At 45.0% G+C, this 24,793-nt stretch overlaps 1 protein-coding gene across 4 annotated transcripts in view; it reads left to right on the top strand.

The window, feature by feature from the left end:
- The first annotated feature begins 4,290 nt into the window (after nucleotides 1–4,290).
- plekhh1 (pleckstrin homology domain containing, family H (with MyTH4 domain) member 1) overlaps nucleotides 4,291–24,793 on the top strand; it is a 66,190-nt gene continuing 45,687 nt past the window's right edge. The window contains exons 1-2 of one of the 4 annotated variants that reach the window (XM_029729577.1): nucleotides 4,291–4,620; nucleotides 20,347–20,562. In XM_029729577.1, the coding sequence (XP_029585437.1) occupies nucleotides 20,410–20,562 (153 nt within the window). In that variant the 5' untranslated portion in view covers nucleotides 4,291–4,620; nucleotides 20,347–20,409. Of the gene's footprint in view, nucleotides 4,621–17,680; nucleotides 18,065–20,346; nucleotides 20,563–24,793 lie in introns of those variants that run through there. The other 3 variants (XM_029729573.1, XM_029729576.1, XM_029729574.1) reach the window with 3 other exon arrangements.

Below are 24,793 nucleotides of genomic sequence, written 5' to 3'. Positions count from 1 at the left end.
ACATTGGCAGTAGAATGGCCCGTACTGAAGAGCTCAGTGACTTTCAACATGGCACTGTCATAGGATGCCACCTTTCAAACAAGTCAGTTCATAAAATGTCTGCCCTGCTAGAGCTGAAACGTCTGGGAGCAACAATGGTCGGACCGCCTAGTGCTGAAGTACGTAGCGCATAAAAATCGTCTGTCCTCGGTTGCAACACTCATTACCGAGTTCCGAACTGCCTCTGGAAGCAATAACTGTTTGTCGGGAGCTTCATGAAATGGGGTTTCATGACCGAGCAGCCGCACACAAACCTAAGATAACCATGTGCAATGCCAAGCATCGGCTGGAGTGGTGTTGGACTCTGGAACAGTGGAAAAGCATTCTCTGGAGTGATGAATCACGCTTCACCATCTGGCATTCCGACGGACACATCTGGGTTTGGCGGATGCCAGGAGAACGCTACCAGCCCCAATGCATAATGCCAACTGTAAAGTTTGGTGGAGGATAAATAATGGTCTGGAGCTGTTTTTCATGGTTCGGGCTAGGCCCCTTAGTTCCAGTGAAGGGAAATCTTAACGCTACAGCATACAATGACATTCTAGATGATTCTGTGCTTCCAACTTTGTGGCAACAGTTTGGGGAAGGCCCTTTCCTGTTTCAGCATGACAAAACCCTGCCGTGCACAAAGCGAGGTCCATACAGAAATTGTTTGTCGAGATCGGTGTGGAAGCCCTGACGTCAACCCCATCGAACAACTTTGGGATGAATTGGAACGCTGACTGCGAGCCAGACCTAATCGCCCAACATCAGTGCCCGACCTCACTAATGCTCATGTGGCTGAATGGAAGCAAGTCCCCGCAACAATGTTCCAACATCTATTGGAAAGTCTTCACAGAAGAGTGGAGACTGTTATAGCAGCAGGGGGACCAACTCCATATTAATGCCCATGATTAATGAGCAGGTGTCCACATACTTTTGGTCATAAGGTCAAATTATTTTTTATTATGTTCCAGCCCCCTGACCATTCGCTCAAGAAGAAAATCAGCCCGCGGCTGAATCTAGTTGATGATCCCTGATGTAAACCCTGTAGGCCTGACAGGCAGACATTGTTGTGACTGGGAGCACTGGAGCACATTGTGCAGGTCAGGCCAGTCCAACCATCCAGCCACTCTCCTTTCCAGCCAGGGCCCTAGATAGTGCTCTGAACATTTCCTCTCCAGCCCCAACAGACAGACACAAGCCAGTGCTAAACCAGTTCCACTGCAGAAAATGGGCAGTGACTGAGCTACTATACCAACAATGGGCTGAGAGAGACAGAGAGAGAGACAGAGAGAGAGACAGAGAGAGAGACAGAGAGAGAGACAGAGAGAGAGACAGAGAGAGAGACAGAGAGAGAGACAGACAGAGAGACAGAGAGAGAGACAGAGAGAGAGAGAGAGAGAGAGAGAGAGAGAGAGAGATTAGGACTGGTGAGCTGGCTGATGAGTGCTGGATAAAGTAAGGAGTGTTTAGAGTAGCAGTGGGGAGAAAGTAGCAGCACAGTACATTAGCTCTGTCCAGACACAAGTACATATATACCATATACAGTACACTCAAAGAATCAATCATGATGTTCTGAGGACTTTATAAAGACTTAATACACTGAGTATACAAAACATTAAGAACACCTGCTTTTTCCATGACATAGACTGACCAGGTGAATCCAACTGAAAGCTATGATCCCTTACTGATGTCACTTGTTAAATCCACTTCAATCAGTGTAGATGAAGTGGAGGAGACAGGTTAAAGAAGGATGTTTACAGTTTTTTTCCAACTGCTTACACACAACATCTTTTCATGTCACACAATTTTTTAAACCTCTCACTCAAAGTGCAAAACTACACACCAAATATCCAAAACCATAAGCTATTTCTCAGCCTTTGACTCAGTTGTCAATTGCAGAAAACACTTTTTTCAAAACACTACACACAATTCTCTACCTAAAACACAAAAATCTAACAGGAAGTGACTTGCTTTCCTTTTCCAAACACAACCAATCAAAATGCTACACTTATTCACCAGGTCACACACACACTCCTCACATGTGCAAACACTAATTGCTTAACTGATCACTAACCAATCACTGCTTTACTGTAGTATAGGCCTATAAATAGGTCAAAGGTCAGATTACCGTACCTGTTTTGAACAATGGATGCCAACAATGGACAGAGAGCAAGAGGAGTAGGAGGGAGAGGCAGGGGACAACAACGAGGACAAATTCAAAGACGAAGAGTTGGAGGAGTAGGAGGAAGAGGAAGAGGAAGAAGAGGAAGAGGAAGAAGAGGACGAGGGCAAAGAAGAGAAGGAAGGAGAGCCATCTCTGATGAGATTAGGGCAACACTTGTTGATCATGTGATCAACCACGGTTTGACCATGAGAGAGGCTGGACTGAGAGTCCAGCCCAACTTGAGTCGATTTACAGTGGCGTCCATAATTCGAACCTTCAGAAATGAGAACAGGTATGCAACTATCTAATGACTATTTTAGCATTACAGTAATGTACTGTAAAATACGTATGACTGCATAGTATTGCATAAACATTTGTAGCTCTAAGCCATCCATTTACTGCACTGCATTGAATGAATGAGGTTGGTTATCATGCTGTACTACCTTTTTGTTGTACATTGTTTACAGTTCCTATGCTGAACACATACTGTGTTTGAATTCTGTACAGAGTGGAAAGGCAAAGACATCATGGAGGACGAGGACGCTTGTTTACAGATGTACAAGAGACTGCAATTATAAATATGGTTTTGGCCAACAATGCAATTAGGATTCGAGAGATAAGAGAGCATATCTTGAATAATGACACCATATTTAACAACATCAATGCTGTAAGCCTGTCGACCATACAGCGCATCCTCCAACGGCACCGAGTGACGATGAAACAACTTTACAAGGTGCCATTTGAGAGAAACTCTGACAGAGTCAAGAATATGCGACATGACTTTGTAGAGGTATGTATGCAACACTACTTCCAGTACTTCAGACATACCATATTTACTCATCTGTATATCCTTTTGTCTGTTACAGAGAGTATTGGAGCTGGATGCCCATGTAATTCGCCATGAATTTATTTATGTGGATGAGGGTGGCTTCAACCTCACCAAAACCAGGCGCCGCGGAAGAAATGTAATAGGACAGAGGGCAATTACCAATGTCCCTGGACAGCGTGGGGGTAATAACTATGTGTGCTGCCATCACTCAAAACGGGGTCCTCCATCACAATGCCACACTGGGTCCGTACAACACCGGCCATATGCTCACTTTTCTGGATGCAATTTACACAATGCTTGTCCCTGATCCAGATCAGGAGCCTGCTAGATTTGTGGTTTTATGGGACAATGTTAGTTTTCACCGGGCCGTTCTGGTCCAAAACTGGTTTGCCACCCATCCACAATTTGTAGTTTTGTACCTACCCCCATATTCACCTTTTCTAAATCCCATAGAGGAATTCTTCTCAGCCTGGCGCTGGAAAGTGTATGATCGCCAACCCTATGCCCGCATGCCGCTTCTCCAGGCAATGGAGGACGCATGTGGGGACATAGAGGCTGCCTCTGTCCAAGGTTGGATACGCCATGCTAGGAGATACTTCCCTCGATGTTTGGCAAGAGAAAACGTATCTTGTGATGTGGACGAATTATTGTGGCCAGACCCAGCCCGGAGAAGAGATGAAGCGTAGCTTAGCACTGGTGACTGCCCCCCCCCCCCTACCAATTCCTGGACTGCCCCCCCCCGTCTAAAACAGGCCTAATTATCCCCTCACAAAACTTTTACAGCCTGGCTAATGATTCATTAATAGTTAACTCTCACACCACAGTCTAAAAACGTGACTTTCTAGTAAAACTGTAGGTGATTAAACAGAAATAAGACATTAGGCTATACTGGACACTCACAAAGGACAGACTTATAAACAAAACAATACAGTCTACTGATTTGTGAAATAATTCAGGTTACTACTAGTTTATTGGAAGGTTAGTGGTCAAACGCACATACTTAAACCATCATTAATCATCATTAAAAACATAGGTGCTGGGCTATTAAAGAATACTAGTACAGAACAAGAAGGCCGCACACTGTTAAAGCTCCCAATTCACCGATTTATTGAGAACGTTTCGATCTGAAACGGATTATCCTCTCATATTCTGTTTATACTATAGTAATAAGCTATCTACCACATAGAACACAATCAATTCTCAAATAAAAATCAGCGTTGAGCTCTGATGCAATATCCTGTGCAGTTCCTACCATAGTTCCTGACACAAGTGGGTTTGACTCCCTGCGAAATTTGATCCTGCATTTGGCCCTTTAAAGGAATAAGGGATGCATTTAGGGACTGGGGAATCGGGATCCACAGCACGGTGGCACAGTCCCCTGAACTCTCTCAGTCTCTCTACGTGCAGGAGAGACACGGACAACCGGGGTTATACCGGACGATACTACAGCATGAAACGTTGAAAGAAGAGAGAATAGCAGGCTAGGGATACAGTCAGAGAGTGAATGTTAATTGCAGCGTGATGTGATTTACCAGGGCGAGTTTACTAGGCTACGTGAAGCAAGAGAGAGAGCTGACTGACTGCAAGACTACAAAGTCACAAGGTGAGAGGTATTAGAAATAGTTCCGCTAGAAGCAGGAACGCTACGTTTTTTTCTATTTCCGATTGTAGCATACTACTCATCTGCTTTGATTTATGCTCTGACAGGGACATACTGCAGTTATTACGAGTCTGCTCTACTGTAGTCTACTATTCGTTTGACATCGTTAGAAGAGAAATGCAACACGAGTTTAGGATTGAGCATTGCTACTTTGCTATAGACGTTTTCATGGTGGTTTCTAGTCCAGTGTATGTGTGTGTGTGTGTGTGTGTGTGTGGCACACCTGTGCGTTGCTTGTGACCATTCTTGGACAATATTACACCAGCAATGTAACTTTAACCTCATCCTCTTGGCATGCAAGAAGAAGATATACAGAATATATTTTTTATGCAATAAACATACGAACTTTTGCAGTTTGTGTGTGTGTGTGTGTGTGTGTGTGTGGGCGGGTGCATGCATGTTGGCGTGTTTGTGTTGTGGAGTGTTTTGGTGTGTATCTCTCGCCAGCTAGCCAACTGTCTGTCTGTATCACATTCACATCCATAATAATGGCTTTACTAACTAATACATGTAAACCTAAACAGTCCAGGTGTTATCTAAGGGCACCAGGGACAGTGGCCTACCATCTGTCCTGTACTGCCACTTCCACACTAAATGCATTCTGTTGGGTGTTGGCAATTCAGCTTTTGCAACCATCAGAATTGGAACCTGTTGTACATACAGTACAGTAGCATCTATTTGATCTGAGTGGTAAATCACAGTCTTATTTATGACACGGGTATTAACCATGACAGTATTTGATATCTTACCTCTTTTTCTTTCTAAGCTGGTTTTGAACATGCGCGCTCAACTCTAAATATGTAGGCTACAGCCCATACAGACTGAATCCAAAGCATGGCAGATGTGCTCTTATTAGGTCAGTTCAGACTCCACACCTAGTTCCCCATGTTGAGCTTTAGATGGGGGACCTGTGTCAAGGCATGCGCTGCTATATGCCTCTACCCTAGTGTATGTACGAGCTGGGGATTCTATTTACCCTGCTGCAACGGTTTCCCCACAGCACAGTCCTGCTCCCTCCTCTCCTGTAGTTAGTCATGCATTGTTGAGGGGAGACAGGATTTTTTGTGCGTGTGTGTGTGTGTGTGTGTGTTTTCCGCTATGGGACAGCAATGCCCTGGTCTGTATTTACGGCAGAGACTGATAATGAGTGTGGTCAGTTTACAGAGAGCCTGTCATTAGACTACCCTGCTTGCACACTCAGCTTCCTATAGAGGTAGGGAGGGAGAAGAGGAGAGGGGGCGAGGAGAGAGGGATAGAGGAGAGAGAGGTGGAGAGGAGAGGTGAAGAGGAGGAGAGAGGAGAGAATGAGGAGAGGGCAGGAGAGGAGGAGGAGAGAAGAGGTGGAGAGGATAATAGAAAGGACAGGAAGGAGATGGGAGGTGGAGTGGAGAGGAGAGAAGAGAAGAGGAGTGGAGAGAGGTGGAGAGGAGAGAAGGAGGAGATGAGAAGTGGAAAGGATATGAGAAGAGGGGAGGAGAAGAGAGGAGAGGAGGGGAGGAGGGAAAAGGAGGAGAGGAGCGGAGATGAGGAGAAAGGTGGAGAGGAGAGAAGGAGGAGAGGAGAGGAGGACAGGGGAATAGAAGAGAGGAGAGGAGGAGAGAGAAGGAGAGGAGGAGAAGAAAGGGGGAGAGAGGGGAGAAGAGGAGGAGAGAAGAGGGGACGAGAAGCGGAGATAGGAAGAAAGGGGGGGGTCCTACACTGGCTCTTAGGTGCCCCTGCACATGCCAGTCTTTGAATGTACAGCTGTTACAGACCCTTGAGCTGCATAATGTGTATAAAACTGTATTCACAAAAACACAAAAGTTGTGTTTGGACAGTATACCATATTCACTTCACCGTAAAGTTGCACGCTTCTGTTTAGACGTCTAGAGTAAAAGGCTGGTATTTAAATCTCTATAGCTTAGTGTTTATTTTGTTTCCAATAACAAACCTCCTCTTTAAGAACACACTGAAAAACAAAGTAAGGAAACCCCATAAAAGGTGTGTGCGTATGTGTAATCTTTCCTTTCTGCTTGCTAATCTAAATGGAATACTGGAGCTACTTTGGTGGTAAAGTGAGGCACTGAGACCAAAACATTGAGTCATAGTTTTAAACAAGAGTGTATGTGTGTGTGTGTGTGTGTGGGGGGGGGGGGGGGCTCTGTCCTAGATAGCTACGTGAACCAGACAGGAAGACCATACTGGATATATCTATGTAATGTAACCTGTCCCTGACCACTACACATCTATAAACATAACTCTCTCCCTGTGTTGTTTTCTCTGTCTCTTCTTCTCTATTACACACACACACACACACACACACACACACACACACACACACACACACACACACACACACACACACCACACACACACACACACACACACACACACACACACACACACACACACACACACACACACACACACACACACACACACACCACACACACACACACAGATTTAGACACTTGGTCCTCCCTGATCTGAGTCAGGGAATAGAGGAATAGAAGACAGTGGGGATTTGAAATGTCTACTGGGATGATATCATCCCATCATTGTTCCAATCACCTAATCTATTACATCACCCCAGCTGCATGCTCAGCACTGTGTATGCATGTGTGTGTGTGTAACAGTGAGAGAGAGAGAGAGAGAGAGAGAGAGAGAGAGAGAGAGAGAGAGAGAGAGAGAGAGAGAGAGAAAGAGAGTGTGTGTTGGTGTGTGTATGTGTGTGTGTGTGCATGCGCTTACCAGTGTTGAAGAGTTACAGCAGGCTGGGGAGTGTGTGTTTGAAATGGTTGCTAATTGAAGAGGTAGTGGTTGAGTATATGATCAACTAGCGAGCTCTCTATGCACTAGAGACCTACACATGCCCTCCGACCCAACACACACACACACACACACACATTGTCCAAAATGTTTAAGCAGTGAGTTAGCCACGTATATTTTGTACATAGCTCATGATACTCAGATTATTGCCAAACATTTCAGTCAATAGCCATTGCCCTGGAGCCAGAGGTTTTCATAGTTACTGAGTCAGTGTAGCTCATATGTAGATTACATATACACCGTTCAAAAGTTTGGGGTCACTTTGAAATGTCCTTGTTTTTGAAAAGAAAAGCACATTTTTGGTCCATTAAAATAACATCAAATTGGTCAGAAATGCAGTGTAGACATTGTTAATGTTATAAATGACTATTGTAGCTGGAAACGGCTGATTTTTAATGGAATGTCTACATAGGCGTACAGAGGCCCATTATCAGCAACCATCACTCCTGTGTTCCAATGGCACGTTGTGTTAGCTAATCCAAGTTTATAATTTTAAAAGGACAATTGATCATTAGAAAACCCTTTTGTAATTATGTTAGCACAGCTGAAAACTATTGTCCTGATTAAAGAAGCAATAAAACTAGCCTTCTTTAGGCTAGTTGAGTATCTGGAGAAGCAGCATTTGTGGGTTTGATTACAGGCTCAAAATGGCCAGAAACAAAGAACTTTCTTCTGAAACTCATCAGTCTACTCTTGTTCTGAGAAATTAAGGCTATTCCATGCGAGAAATTGCCAAGAACAGCACAAACTGGCTCTAACCAGAATAGAAAGAGGAGTGGGAGGCCCAACTGAGTAAGAGGACAAGTACATTAGTGTCTAGTTGGGAAACAGACGCCTCACAAGTCCTCAAATGTAAGCTTCATTAAATAGTACCCGCAAAACACCAGTCTCAACGTCAACAGTGAAGAAGCGACTCCGGGATGCTGGCCTTCTAGCCAGAGTTCCTCTGTCCAGTGTCTGTTCTTTTGTCCATCTTAATCTTTTCTTTTTATTGGCCAGTCTGAGATATGGCTTTTTTTTGCAACTCTGCCTAGAAGGCTTCTTTAATCAGCACAACAGTTTTCAGCTGTGCTAACATAATTGCAAAAGGGTTTTCTAATGATCAATTAGCCTTTTAAAATTATAAACTTGGATTAGCTAACACAACGTGCCATTTGGAACACAGTGATGGTTGCTGATAATGGGCCTCTGTACACCTATGTAGATATTCCATTACAAATCATCCATTTCCAGCTACAATAGTCATTTACAACATCAACAATGTTTATACTGTATTTCAGATCAATTTGATATCATTTTAATGGACAAAAAATGTTGCTTTTCTTTCAAAAACAAGGACATTTCTAAGTGAACCCAAACTTTTGAACGGTAGGGTATATCTTGGTTCCAGCGAGCTGCTTGCAGCAGGGTTTCAATCCAGTACTCCCCAGACAACTAGTGTTTTCTTTGGCCCAGAGTGTTTCAAGGTCTCTCAGCTGGAGAAGAAGGGAGTATAGGAAGGAAGACCCACAGAAGTCCTAGACAGGGACCAGGGAGGGAAGGCCCAGGGAGGGAAGGCTCAGGGAGGGAACACCCAGGGAGGGAACGCCCAGGAAGGGAAGGCCCAGAGACGGAAGGCCCAGGGAGGGAACACCCAGGAAGGGAACACCCAGGAAGGGAAGTCCCAGAGACGGAAGGCCCAGGGAGGGAAGGCTCAGGGAGGGAACACCCAGGAAGGGAACGCCCAGGAAGGGAAGGCCCAGAGACGGAAGGCCCAGGGAGGGAAGGCTCAGGGAGGGAACACCCAGGGAGGGAACGCCTAGGAAGGGAAGGCCCAGAGACGGAAGGCCCAGGGAGGGAAGGCTCAGGGAGGGAACACCCAGGGAGGGAACGCCCAGGAAGGGAAGGCCCAGAGACGGAAGGCCCAGGGAGGGAAGGCTCAGGGAGGGAACACCCAGGGAGGGAACGCCCAGGAAGGGAAGGCCCAGAGACGGAAGGCCCAGGGAAGGAAGGCCCCAGCCCAGGCTCCCTGCAGCAAGAGGAGAGGAGAGGGAACCAACCCTGGCCCACATTCTCCCCCCTATGTTAAACAAGCATGCAGTGTTAAAGGAACTAAAGGAATTGTTCCAGGGAGAATTAGCATGGTCGTGCTGAAAGTGTTTAACCAGCAAATGGTTTGTTTGCACCCAGCTGTCTTAGCTAGCTTACTGGTGGAGGTGGCCTGGCCTGGGCTTACCATAGCAGGGATGCTTTGGCCTGGTCTGGTCTAGCCTGAATGGACTAGCAAGGCCTACCATACCAGGGTTGGCCTGGTTTGGCCATAGCTAGCTGGGCCTACCGTAGCAGGCCAGCTCTATGCTAGGCTGACAGGGTCTAGCATGGCTGTCTGCTTTGGGCTGACCTCTCCTCCCTTACACACAGTGTTTCCCTCTGCCTGGCTGGTTCTCCTAAACCTCCAGAGAGATCCATCCAGCACTCGACCAGGGTCTAGGCCTTGTGGTGGGCCAGAGGAACCTCTGGATATATGGCTTCTGTAATTAGCCTGCTAGCCGGTGCTAACCCTACACTTATGAGCAGGCTAATTGCAGAGAGTACAGAGAGAAATGGCTCAGTTTCAGCAGCCATCTGTTTGTCTGGCCGGCAGGCTGGTTAGCTAAGTGGCTGGTTGTCTTATCTGTTTGTCTGGCTGACTGGATGGCTTCTCGTCTGTCTGAGTCTGTCTGGGTGTCTGTCTTTATGACTTATACATTCAACACTTTGTTATCATTACTATAATCAACTTTTCCCCCATTGAATTCCCGATTGAGCCTTTATGAATAAACATGCTAGAGTGTCCGTCTGTCTGCCTGAGTCTGTCTGGGTGTCCGTCTAGCCATAGAAAACTAGTCAAATCAAATGACATTTTATTTGTCACATGCTTCATAAACAACAGGTGACAGTGTCTATACTAACAGTGAATGAAATGCTTACTGTCCAACAATGCAGAAAGAAAAAATAGGAAAATAGTAAAACAAATAAATAATGCTAAGTAATTACACAAGGAATAAATACACAATGAGTAACGATAACCTGGCTATATACACGGGGTATCAGTGCCGAGTTGATGTGCAGGGGTACGAGGTAGTTGAGGTAGATATGCATGTTGAACGTTGAGCTCTAGTCAATGAACAGCATTCTCACGTAGTGTCCGGATTAGTGTCCCACTCCTTGAAAGCGGCAGCTCTAGCCTTTAGTTCAGTTCGGATGTTGCCTGTAATCCATGGCTTCTGGTTGGGATATGTACAAACGGTCACTGTGGGGATGGCATCATCGAATCACTTATTAATGAAACCGGTGACTGATGTGGTAAACTCCTCAATGCCATCGGATGAATCCCGGAACATATTCCAGTCTGTGCTAACGAAACAGTCCTGTAGCTTAGCATCCGCATCATCGGACCACTTCTGTATTGAGCGCGTCACTGGTGCTTCCTGTTTGACTTTTTGCTTGTAAGCAGGAATCAGCAGGATAGAGTTATGGTCAGATTTGCCAAATGGAGGGCGAGGGAGAGCTTTGTATGTGTGTGGAGTAGAGGTGATCTAGAGTTTTTTCACCTTTAGTTGTACAGGTGACATGCTTGTAGAAATGAGGTAAAACAGATGTCAGTTTTCCTGCATTAAAGTCACCGGCCACCAAGAGCGCAGCTTCTGGGTGAGCATTTTCTTGTTTGCGTATGGCCCTATACAGCTCCTTGAGTGCGGCCTTAGTGCCAGTATCGGTTTGTGGTGTTAAATAGACAGCTACGAAAGACACATATAAGAAACTCCCATATAGCTCAGTTGGTAGAGCACGGCGCTTGCAACACCAGGGTTGTGGGTTCAAGTCCCATGGGGGACTAGTATGAAAATGTACGCGCTCACTACTGTAAGTCGCTCTGGATAAGTGCATCTGCTAAAAGACTGAAATGTAAATGTACCTCTCTTGGTAAATAGTGTGGTCTACAGCTTATTGTCATTTATTTTAACACAGGCGATTTATCCACTCTCTGACGTAGTCTTGTCAGGTATCCCGCATGAGTGTCTGGGATTTGGCTCTGGTCCACGATAATCGGTATGTCTTTCACCTTCGACTCGTGGAAGTCCTCATCCAAATGGAGATCAGGGATAGCTGTCCTGATGTCCAGAAGCTCTTCATGCTCATAGGAAACAGTGGCGGAAACATTATGTACAAAATATCACATTTGGTCAGGAGCACGTAAAACATCCGCCGTTCTCTCCGGCAGCATTACACATACTCTCTCAACCTCTGATCCCTCTCTCTCAGGTAAAGAGAACTTCAGAGCCCTGCCCATCCACTCACTCTCACACATTCTTTTCCCCTTTCTTTCTTTGCCTAGCTAGGATAGCTGACATACAAACAACCCTCCTCCAGCCTCCACATCTATGATGGGACTATCATGTAGAAAGACACTATTGTACCGGCCTGGATTCTGTTTCACTCCTGCCCTGTAATTAAGAAGGGATTGCCTGGTCTGGCTGGGCTGGGGAGAGCTGGGTTGGGGGCTGGGAGTGGGGGTGGAATACAGGCATTGCATGGCCAGGCTGCGCTAGGCCTTGGCAGCGCATATACTAAAAGCTATGGAGATCTTGGTGTGGGACTGACACTGGGGATGGTGCACAGGGACTGGGTTAGGAGGTATTAGGTCATTTAGTTAAAAAGCACGACCTGGCCATGCTGTGTGTAGAGCTAAAGACAGTTTGAGGTTCAAAGAGGAAGCTTTTATTTAACTGTCATAATGAAGTCATCGCTGAGCGGTAAGTGTTTGCTTTTCTCACATTGCCCCACTGAGTCACAGGAAGTGAAGTGAGGATGAGTTGTGAAGTGAAACTATTTCCATAAACTCTTCAGAGGGGTTTCACATGATTTTGCTTAGCAAAAGATGCTGTATCTTAATTTGATCATCCTATTGTTGCAGGAATTTTTCTCTACAGAAAGGAAATGCAAGCTTGTATTGTATTCAAGGTTTAAAAATGCTTCTAAAGTTTGCAATTTCCACTTTAAAATGTCAGACTGGATTTGCTCTAACAAATAATTTATCAACCCCTACAAAAAATGTCCATTCATTGTAATCCACATAATAATAATGTCCTGTTCAGTGTTGTGATTAGTTACTTGAAAGTAACATATTACATATTTCTAGTTAATGCATTACATTAAAACATTACTTTGTGTGGAAAGTAACACGCTATATTACTAGTTCTATTACTTTGCGTTACTTTCATGAAGAAAAATCTGTTTGTTTGAGGGAGGGAGCAAGGCGAGCCGCACACACACATACCAAAGATAGACTACTTACTAACTCACCCAATGATGCGCAGCTCACACACCAGAGATGACGATGTGCTCGTGCCAAAAACCTCTCTCTCTCTTGTTAAACAATGCTGTTGGCTCAATATGCCTATTTGGAAGTTGATAGGATATTTTGGAACAGACAGATTAGATTGTTCTATTTTCAGCAGGGGAGCTATTTGCTTTCCAACCTGTTTTTTTCCCCGCGATTGTATTTGAAATATTGTGGCCTGTTTTGGCTGCATGCTGTTTACTAGGGCTGGGCGGCATACTGTATTTTACTAAGGCTGGGCGGCATACTGTATTTTACTAGGGCTAGGCGGCATACTTTATTTTACTAGGGCTGGGCGGCATACTGTATTTTACTAGGGCTGGGCGGCATACTGTATTTTACTAGGGCTGGGCGGCATACTGTATTTTACTAGGGCTGGGCGGCATACTGTATTTTACTAGGGCTGGGCGGCATACTGTATTTTACTAGGGCTGGGCGGCATACTGTATTTTACTAGGGCTGGGCGACATACTGTATTTTACTAGGGCTGGGCGGCATACTGTATTTTACTAGGGCTGGGCGGCATACTGTATTTTACTAGGGCTGGGCGGCATACTGTATTTTACTAGGGCTGGGCGACATACTGTATTTTACTAGGGCTGGGCGACATACTGTATTTTACTAGGGCTGGGCGGCATACTGTATTTTACTAGGGCTGGACGGCATACTGTATTTTACTAGGGCTGGGCGGCATACTGTATTTTACTAGGGCTGGGCGACATACCGTATTTGACTATATACCGGTGTAGCAATATTGATGTAACTCATATTGATGTTACACAGGAAACGGAAACCAGTTGTTACTTACTTCATTAATGTGCTGGTTGACAACATGCCTAGTAAAGTTTGCTTAACTATATATCTTTGTCTGTCGTGACTACAACGCAAAGCATATTGAAACATGGTGGCAGCGGTACTCAAAAGAAGCTGGATCTCATCGATGTAAATGAAGAATATATCCCAGGCGGCAGTTTGAAAAAGAGCCGCGTTTACAGGCTAGTCATCGCGCCGAACGTCTACGTTAGCTGGCTATCGTGAGAGACTCTATGCTAAAAGCTAGCTGGCTATTGGATACAAGCAGATTCATGAGTAGCTAACGTTCCATTCTACCAATAAATCGGCATGGAAAATGCACTGAAACCTCCAGGAAAAATAGACTTTGATGATTGTAATTTAGCACTGACCTGGAAAAGATGGAAAGAGGAAATCAATTTGTACATGGCTCTTACAATGAGAGAAAAAACTGATGACTACAAAGTGAAGCTACTGGATTATCTCACTGGGGAAAAAGGCAGAGAGATTTGTGAGACCCTATGGGTGGGCAGTACAAAAGACAATCTCTCTGTTGAGGAAGTAATTGCAGCACTGGATGCATTTTGTGATCCCAAGAAAAATGAAACAATTGAGAGATATTTTTTCATGCGAAGTCAGGGCCAAGATGAGAGTTTAGACAAATATCTCATTGAATTGACGACTCTAGTGGCCACCTGCAACTTTGCAGTAATCACAGACTCTCTTATCGGGGACAGGATTGTGTGTGGCACGTGTGACCCACACTTAAGAGAGCGCTTACTCAGCGAGACTGATCTCAGTTTAGAGAAATGCATACAGATTGGAAGAGCTGCAGAACTGTCCAGACACAGAGCTAAAGTCATAAATGTGCAGGGCCTTGTAGCAGTGCATGCAGTAACACAGAAAGAGAGACCGAGAGGGAGAGGAGACCCTACAGAGGGACAGAGTATTATACAATGCAGATACTGTGGATGGACACATGAGAGAAAAGGGAAAATGCCCTGCATATGGACAAAAATGTAAATCCCGTGGAAAAAACAATCACCTCTCTACGGTTTGCAAAAGTGCAGGGACCAGCAAGAGAAACAGAGTCCCGGTAATGGACTCAGAGAGCGGTGAGGATGTTCTGTGCAACACACTAGGGCCAAAATCAGAGAGCATCAACGTGGTGCAGGAGAAAACCACAGACCCCAATGCAGCTCTCTTTGCAACCATGCTGGTCAACAAAAAGTCAGTCAGATTTCAGCTAGATTGTGGCGCTAGTATTAATGTTATCCCTGAAAACCTCATAACAGCCAGTCACCTAGAGCCCTGCAGTCAGGTATTGGTGATGTACAACAAGTGTACTCTGACGCCACTGGGGAAGTGCACACTTAAAGTGATCAATAAGGAAACCTACCGAGTTGAGTTCATCGTAGTCAACAAGAATGTGCACAGGCCCATTCTAGGCAGTAAGGCTATCCAGGCAATGGAGTTGATTACTGTGCAGCATCACAACATCCTGGCCATCGAGAAAACAACAGGATCCTGGACTAAAGAGCAAATTAAACAGGAGTACTCTGATGTATTCCAGGGAGATGGATGCCTACCTGGCAAACTGAAGCTGGAAGTGGATGAGCGAGTGGAGCCCGTCCAGCTGCCAAAGAGAAGAGTGCCAGTAGCACTATATAAACCACTCAAAGAGGAGCTCAGTGGTCTAGAGAAAAGAAGGATGATAAAAGCAGTTGAAAAAAGCACAGATTGGATTAGCAGCCTGATGGTAGCGAAGAAACCGTCTGGAAAACTAAGAGTGTGTATTGATCCGAAACCTCTCAACAAGGCACTCAAGAGGAGCCATTACCCACTTCCCAGTATTGAAGACGTGCTGCCAGATCTGAACAGAACACGCGTGTTCTCTGTTTGTCATGTAAAAAAATGGATTTTGGCATGTGGATCTGGAGGAGGAATCCAGCTATCTCACCACGTTCTCTACTCCCATCGGATGCTACAGGTGGCTGCGCATGCCAATGGGAATCCGTCCAGCCCCAGAGATCTTTCAGAGGAAGTTGAACCAGGCAATGGAAGGTCTTCCAGGGGTCAAAATCATTGCAGGCGGCATCCTGATTGTGGGAGAAGGAGACAATGATGAAGCGGCGACTTTGGACCATGACAAAAACCTGAAAATGCTCCTGGACAGATGCAGGAAGCTCAATATCAAGCTGAATCCGGAGAAGCTGCAGCTCAGGCTGAAGCAAGTGCCCTACATTGGCCACCTGCTGACATCAGAGGGGTTGAAAGTGGACCCAGGAAAAGTGACAGCCATCAGACAGATGCCTAGGCCTACAGATGTGCAGGGGGTGCAGCGCTTCCTGGGCATGGTAAACTACCTAGCCAAGTTCTACAGCCACGCCACGGAGCTCTGCAAGCCACTGCGACAGCTAACACACAAGGACTCACTGTGGGAGTGGTCAGAGAGAGATGAGCAGGCTTTCAATAAAATCAGGGATACCATTGCACAGACCCCTGTGCTGAAATACTACAACCCAACAGAGCAGCTTGTGCTACAGTGTGATGCTTCAGAGAGTGGGTTAGGAGCATCCCTGATGCAGGGAGGACAACTAATAGCATATGCCAGCAGAGCCCTGACAGAGACTGAAAAAGGGTATGCACAGATAGAGAAGGAGCTGCTTGCAGTGGTGTTTGGCATGGAGAGGTTCCACCAATTCACATATGGACGAACTGTGGAAGTGCAGTCAGATCACAAGCCTCTAGAGAGCATCATGACAAAGCCTCTCCTCAGCGCACGAAAAAGACTACAACGCATGCTCATGAGACTCCAAAACTACGAGGTCAGTCTCCAATACGGTCCGGGAAAACATGTGGTGCTGGCCGACACCCTGAGCAGGGAGTACCCCATAGAACAAGGCAGAGGCCCTGTGGTGCTGGCCGACACCCTGAGCAGGGCGTACCTCACAGAACAAGGCAGAGGCCCTGTGGTGCTGGCCGACACCCTGAGCGGGGAGTACCCCATAGAACAAGACAACAGAGGCCCTGTGGAGGTCCAAGTGGAATCAATCAATATGATACACTACCTCCCTGTGTCAAGCGAGAGACTAAAGCACATCCAGAGAGCCACTGAGCTGGACCAGGAGCTCCAGACACTGAAAGATGGGATCCTGCAGGGGTGGCCTGAAGTGAAAGGACATGTACCCTTGGAAGTAGCCATGTATTTTCACAACAGAGATGAGCTGAGTGTGCAAAATGGAGTTATCTTCAGAGGTGAGCAAGTCGTTGTGCCTACTGCCCTCGGGTCAGAGATAATGCAGAGAATCCATTCCTCACACATAGGAACGGAGGGATGTCTGAGAAGAGCTCGCGAGTGTGTCTACTGGCCAGGCATGAATTTACAGCTGAGAACATACATGGCACAATGTAGCACCTGCACTGCATGGGGTATGAAGCAGCGGAAAGAAACGTTGAGGCCACACGAAGCACCAAAGCGTCACTGGGAAAAAATAGGGACTGACCTGTTCCAGTTCAATGACAGAGACTACATGGTCACAGTTGATTATCTCTCCATCTTCTGGGAAGTGGACCATTTAGAGAACACACAGTCGAAAACGGTCATTCGAAAACTGAAGACACACGTTGCACGCTATGGGATTCCTGACATCCTTTACTCAGACAATGGTCCCCAGTACGCTTCAGATGAGTTCCGAAGTTTTAGCAAGGCTTGGGACTTTACACACAAAACATCGTCTCCAAGATACCCGCAAAGTAATGGTGTGCAGTGAAAACAGCCAAAAGACTGATGGCAAAAGCAAAGAGAGCAGGTGCTGACCCATACCTGGCCATGCTGGATCACAGAAATACCCCGTCACAAGGAACAGACAACAGCCCTGCAATGGTGCTCATGGGAAGACGTACAAAGACACTACTTATAATGAGTGAAAATCTTCTGAGACCGAGGATGGCAAACTGTCAGCTGGAGAAGTTCAAAGAAAGACAACAGAAACAGGCAAAGTACTACGACACCTCTGATAAGGATCTCACAGAGCTGCAATGAGAGGACAGGGTGAGAGTTCAGCCACTCACAGGACAGAAACAGTGGTGGCAGAGGGCCACAGTAGTCAGACCTGTGGAGCAAAGGTCCTACGAGGTGAAGACAGAACAGGAACAAGTCTTCAGCAGGAACAGGCGACACCTGAGGAAAAGCAGAGAAATAGAGGAGGATTTCCCCACTGTTGAGGAGCCTGGCACAGAGCCAGTAAACAGAGCACCAGCTGACGCCCAGCAGGGTGCTGAACACAACCTAGAGGTGAATGCTGCACCTCAACACGAAGATCCAAACATCTCAGGTCAAGCACCTCCTGATGTAATCAACACTCCCCGCGCAAGGTCTGGTAGGGCCATCCGAAGACCTATACACCTGAAAGAATTTGTGTGAAGGTAAAAAATAATAATAATTAATGGACAGTCAGAGACAGTAAACAACATTTCAGTTCACATTGCAGTTTATTGCAGACATGGACTACAAGCCAAAGTTAGGTGGAGTCTGCCTTTGTTGTAAAAAAAAAAAAAAAAAAGAGAATATGTAGCAATATTGATGTTACTCATATTGATGTTTCACAGGAAACAGAAACCAGTTGTTACTTACTTCATTAATGTGCTGGTTGACAAAATGCCTAGTAAAGTTTGCTTAACTATATGTCTTTCTCTGTCGTGACTACATCACAAAGCATATTGAAACAACCGGTATTTATGTACGGACCAGTTTGGGATTTTACTTTACCTTCTATAACGGTATTTTAATGTTTGCTTTGTTAAATGTAATACGCCGTGTGTAACGTCCATTTTTATAGTTTACTTCGCTACTTGAGTCATCTCTCTCCGCTTTCTCTCTCTCCATGCTGCTTTCCACACAGACCTGGTCCCACCCTGTCACTCAAGGAGCGCATATGTTGTTGCTTGACCACGAGACACTTGTGTTCAGTCTGCATGGTCAGTGCAGCGCATGCAACAATGTTGATGACAACGATGTTGTTTCTACTTTGATCTTAATATAAATCCACAAGCATTCTAGAATTACAATATTAGTTTGTGTTTCTTACATCTGCAAACAGCTAGTTTGTATTTTCTTTGCAAGTTAAGCTAAATCGTGTTAGCCACTAATGCTAATCGCTAGTTTCCTGGCATGCTAAACCAATCAGAATGGAGAAAGACTAATTGAAATAATTTAGAATATATGTGTTGCCACCCTAGGGTCACACACTACTCATAAAGCAAATGTAGAACTTTTATTAATCAAAAAGATAAAATACTGTCAAATACCGTCATACTGTCAAAAATGTGAAAAATGTGATTGGGCTACACACAATCCACAGCTAGGCAATAAAAACATATATATTTTTTAAACTATTGATCCTCCGTGGCTAAATTATAGGCCTAATCCCGGTGTAGTATTCTGAATTATTACATTTCTTTCTGAACAGACAGCAGTAATTCTATAACTTTGGCAAATGTATTTCAATTGATCAGTGGCGCTGCGGCACCTCCAGCACCCTTCCCACGGCTATGATTCTAATAAGGAAATAAATGATGAAGTGGAACACTGGAGAGATGAGAGTTGCAGGCTCATGTCTATCAGAGCAGAGAGAGGGAGAGAGATAATAGAAAGTTAATCTCATTCTAGCTCTGTGAGAGATAGGCTGCAGGCATGCTTCTCTCTCTCACCACAGCAATAGCCACACATTGGTTTCTAGGCTACAATGTTGTGCAAACCATAAACCCGGGCCGACCAACCCAAATCAATTCTTACAATATCAGGAACGGGCTGAAAATCTACATTTTCACAATATGTTTTTTTTAGGGGGTATTAGAATTACAGAGGAGTCAACTTCAATGAACTCTGGTCACTTTTATTCAAATTTTCACCTCTCAGTGAAAAAAATTGTTCATGCCACGAGAGGTACCGGATCCTGGCAAATAGGTTCCGGAACGAAACCGAGAGGTGCTGGATTATGTTCCGGCAGGATCCAGCTCAAATGAACCACTGTCGTTACTTTTGTAAGTCGTTACACCCCCCCCCCCCCCCCCCAACAAACTCTCACAGGCTCACGTCAGAATTAGAAGTTCATTCATGTTTATCAAACGTAAAATGTAGAAGTTGTTCCAAACGTCAAATTTCGAAGTGTTTAAGGTTAAGTTTAGGCAACAACTCCGAATGGTTAACGTAAGGGTTAAGGTTTGGGATCGGCTTAAAACAAAAATATTATAAACAACTTTCTATTGCTGGATTTGAACACGTAACCTTTGGAAACAGAAGCAGATGTTTACACACCCATCCCCTATCCCTGTCCACAAAACCCTAGCAAAACCTGCTTGAAAGTAACAGCACTCACTGTTGCCCCAAGTGTCTGGTTTTCACATCATCTCCCAATGTCCTCAGACATGGATGGATGTCGAATACTGACTTGTACCATGGGTGACCTGGCTGTACCCCCAACACGAATCCTGCAGTATTATTAAGAACCTCCATCTGTAGCTATCTGCTTATCCATTCCTGTAGCCTGACGCTTAATATCTCTTTTTGTGAGTGATGTAGTGTTTTGTGTTAGGAGCTGTGTCTGTTTAATACAGTTTAATATGCATTTGTAATGTTGTGTATTGATCTGACCAGGGTAGTGTGTGTGTGTGTGTGTGTGTGTTAATCACTGTGTGTTGTTTGGCAGGTCCGGGTCAGTCGGTCGGTTACCAGTCTGCGAGTTCTGTCCGTCTGTCGGTCAGCGGTCAAGATGGCGGACGTCTTGGAGAGTGGCGGGGCGGGAGCAGGCTCTGTAGGAGGAGCCGGCATCGTGGATTGGCAGAAGCATTGCGTTGCCTTGGAGATGCAGCTGCTCAGGTTCCGTCTGCAGGCGGGGAAGATCCGAGAGCTGCTGGCTGAGAAGGTGAGAGAGGGGGGCATCATGGGTAATGTAGTATAACCACCATCATGTGCCATTGCCACTTTGTCCTGTCTAAGGCAGTGTTTCTTAATCCTGGTCCTGAGGACCAAATAGGTGCACATTTAGTTTTTTTCCCTAGCGCCACACCTGATTCTACTAATCAACACATCATCAAACCTTTGATTAGTAGAATCAGCTGTGTAGTGCTAGGGCAAAAACAAACTGTACACCAAGACCAGGATTGAGAAACACTGGTCTAATGGAAAAGAAAGAACAGTTGTACCCAAGTCTATATTATTTTATCATCACATAACATAAAGTACAGAATGATGTTTTCCAGCCACGGAGCAGCCTTGCCAGTGCGTGTGGGATCTGGTTAGCAGCCTTGCCACACAGTGTGGTATCTGGTTATGCCAGGATGATCATTTGTGTTGATTTAGTAGAACAGGCTGGTGGTATAAGAACATTTTCTTTGAGTGTTCCTCCTTGGCCAGTTGCCACACTGACACGAAAGACTACCTGTGAATGAACACGTAAAACCTCCCTCCTTCTATCCCTCTGTCTCTCCCTTTGGTGCTTTTGTTGTCCTCTAGACTCTGTCATGCTGCATTGACCTCTGTGTTGCAACAAATGGTTAACTGTTTGTTCCTTGTCTGTTCCAAACAGCCCTGCATGAAAGCAAGGATAACAACTGACTTGTGTGAATGAGTGCCGGAGGGAAAATACAGGTGTGTGTGTGTGTGTGTGTGTGTGTGTGTGGGTATGAAATGGCATTAAACGCATGGAAACCATGTATTTGATACCATTCCACTTACTCCACTCCAGCCATTACCACGAGCCCGTTCTCCCCAATTAAGGTGCCACCAACCTCCTGTGTAAGTGTTCTGAGAAAGTTCCTTATAAAATCATTCCAGGAACAGTATAGCAACATTTACGAGGGATAGTTCTTCACATTTTTAATTGTTACATGAAACAAACATTTTCCTTGCTTGTTTCAAAACATTCTAATAATGTTCAGAGTTTTAAAAAAAAGCGCTTACCAGGAAAAACTTCCAAAAAGACTAATTCAAGGCAAAACATTGTTGGAGCACGCAACAAAAAAGGCAGAGATCATTTATTATTTGCTCACTTGCTTAATGTTCAGAGTAACGTTGTTATTAAGCAACCTTTTGAAAGTAATTTTGTTCTGGGACTGTTCTCTTGTTAAGGGAGTATAACACCAAGTATATTTGCATTGTTTTGGTAAGGAGGACCGTCATTTTAAGTTTCATCCCTTATCCTCCTGCTGCTGTAGGTCAGTCAGCCGGATGTTTACAGGGCAAATTTAGGATTAATGATAAGACAATAAAGTCTCTCTGTTGCCCAGTGGACTCTGTAGGGTTTTCTTATCTGTCTCTTGTCAACCTATCAGCCCTCTACCTTCTCTCTCTCTCTGTGTGTGTGTGTGTGTGTGTGTGTGTGTGTGTGTGTGTGTGTGGGGCAGGGGCGTGAAGCAATCATTCCAAACAGCAATAACATGGCCGATTAGCACTCAACACCCTCCTACTCCCCAGAGAGAACACACTCAGCAACAACACAGACCTCCACCCACCAGCCTAGTGTGTGTGTGTGTGTGTAAAAGATGCCTGCTTGCTCTTTATAGTAGAGCTGTTTTCTATTAGTGATGTGTTGGCTACAGTAAGTAAATACTAGGCATGTGGACTTCATAATTCATAGTTACACGAATTTCTTCCTAATGGCCCTAAGAAGTGGAGACGTGCTCTATCATGTGATGCAGGTCAATGGTCACCCAGAGAGGAAGTCTATAGAAGGCAAAAGGCTACTGGCTTTGAGTGCACTACACATATAAACATGATTTGTTGGGTTAGTTTGTTTATTTTATAATACTGCAACCAAACGTGTGGAGCCTAAAAACAGAGGACGAGGACAGTGCAAGGGAGACTGGAAGCTGTGTTCTCCAAACAAGTTAGGTCTCACTGGACTTTGGGAAGAAACCTGAAATAAGCTGTTGGACTGGAAGATTAGAGGGAAAGGACACTTTCTCTCTCTCTCTCCCACCCATCTTCCCTTTGTCTATCTCTCCTCATGTAACATTTTGACCTCTGGATGTCCGCTTAATGATTGAGCCAACTTTTCACTAAACCATCAACAGTGGCTCTCACTAACCATTAACAGCCATATCACTGGGTTAATGATTATACTGTAGTCAGTTGCAGCTGAAACACTGAGGTAGATGGATGTTGGTGTTTGGCCAAGACCATCCTTCGCTCTCGCTCTCTCTCTCTCTCTCTCTCTCTCTCTCTCTCTCTCTCTCTCTATCTCTCTCTCTCTCTCTCTCTCCCTCACTCTCTCTCTCTTGCTCTCGCTCTCTCGCTCTCTCTCGCTCGCTCTCTCTCTCTCTCTCTCTGGTATTAAGACAATATAGTATAAGTTGCAGGTATGGCTAACCTACAGACCAGCAGTAGCTTTCTGAGGGTCTGCAAAAAGGTGTAGAATGCAGGTATACATTCATGGGAGTATTCTTAGATGTGTGTTACTGCTAGCTGCATTTCCAGGTCCTCTTTCAAATACTCGTTTCGATGTCTCACAATGGGATTCCCTGATAGGCGGATCACCACAGGAGGAACCAATCACACAACTCCCGTCTGAGACAGACCGGTTGAGTGGCAAAAGCGGTGAGTCCTTCCCTGCCAGTCGCCTCATCGTTGGTTATTCTCGCTCTCTTCCTCAATAGCGTGTGATTGCGGCAATTCGGGGCATTCCTGCATCTGCATCCGCGGATTGGCATCCAACGCTATGGTGCATTACCACCACCTACTGTACTGGAGCGCCCCCGCCTCCTGCCTGTGTACTGGAGGCCTAGCTTAAAAATGGACCACTATAAGTATGAAGAGGGGTTCCTGCAGATGCACCAATTCCTACAGAAGGGTGCTTGAACCTTTTACTTTTTAGTTTTGGTCCACCAGCTTCAAACAGCTGTAAAAAACTATCTTTTTTGTTATTGAAAAGATATTTCACAGCGATTTAGATGTTACAATGATTCCCTACACTAATCAGTGCTTGTTTTCTCGCATATACTGAAACTGAGTGAACAGTATAGAATTTTTGCAACCAGGAAAGGACCGAGCGATTTCCACTAGATAACACAGCCACAAAGTCAGAACAGCTTTCCCATTTTGACAGATGCTGCTCCGGCGGGAGAAATCAATAGGAAAATATCCCAGCCAATCACAAAACTGGTAGTTAAGTAATACTGTGAAACACTATCATTTCACTATTACTGCAGATACTTCATATATATTCAGAAATTCCAATGCAAAAATCCTATGTGTTGTACCTTTAAACATACAAAAAAAGCTAGCGAATTTGCCAGCTTGTCCCAATGACTTAGCATGAGTTTAGGTTAGCATGCTAATCGATTAGCATGCACCCCAGCCTGGATATTTTTGTCAGTTAAACATGACGAACTGAACACATTATGTACAGTATGTATTAACGCATCATTATCAAATATTGTAATGTATGAGTATTAGTAGTTTGAGTAGTGAATGGCCAACATATTCACTCCAAAGCAGGAGTTGATTTTCTCTCACTTCAGCTCAATAACATCTGCCATGTTTCCAAAATATTTTAGAATGGCTGATCACATGACCAATATCTGTTCTCTGATTGGAAGATTCCAAAAAATTGCCCACTAGGTGGCACTACTGATCAAAATTGCTCAGTTTTATGGAAAAATGTTGAAGCAACCATTGCTGCAAGGCCAGCTAAACCACCAAACTAGCTTTTCTACCTAGCCAGACAGTAAAATTGCTAGCTCTCCTCTCTCGTTTAGTTCAACCCACTTTCCCTCGTGACAAGTTGAGTAGACTGACTGACCTAGCTTCACAGCTCGACTGTCAAGAGAGACTCTTTGTTCATTGAGAGACAAAGAAAGCAAATGCTTTCTCCTGCTGGCATTGTGCTAACTAGCTGTACTGTACTATTGGTTTCCTTTCAACTTTCTTTCATTGTCTAGCAGCCAAAGGCATTATCCTAGTCATATTAGCAACCCGCATCTTTAGATCTCCCCTCTTTGTAAATTTCGAACAGATCTTTCCATCTCTGTCCATGAAACCGCTCGCGTGTGCGGTGCGCATTTCAAAACGGTGTTTTCCCACAATGTTATTTTGGAACATTTGAGTGTAGGCCTACCGCCGTGTGCACATCGCTGGGGCTAAAATGTGAAGAAATA

This window comes from Salmo trutta, chromosome 33 (genome assembly GCF_901001165.1).
Source record: "Salmo trutta chromosome 33, fSalTru1.1, whole genome shotgun sequence".
NCBI lineage: Eukaryota > Metazoa > Chordata > Actinopteri > Salmoniformes > Salmonidae > Salmo > Salmo trutta.
Note: the sequence above shows the minus strand (reverse complement) of the source record. Positions and strands in the feature narration are given on the sequence as shown.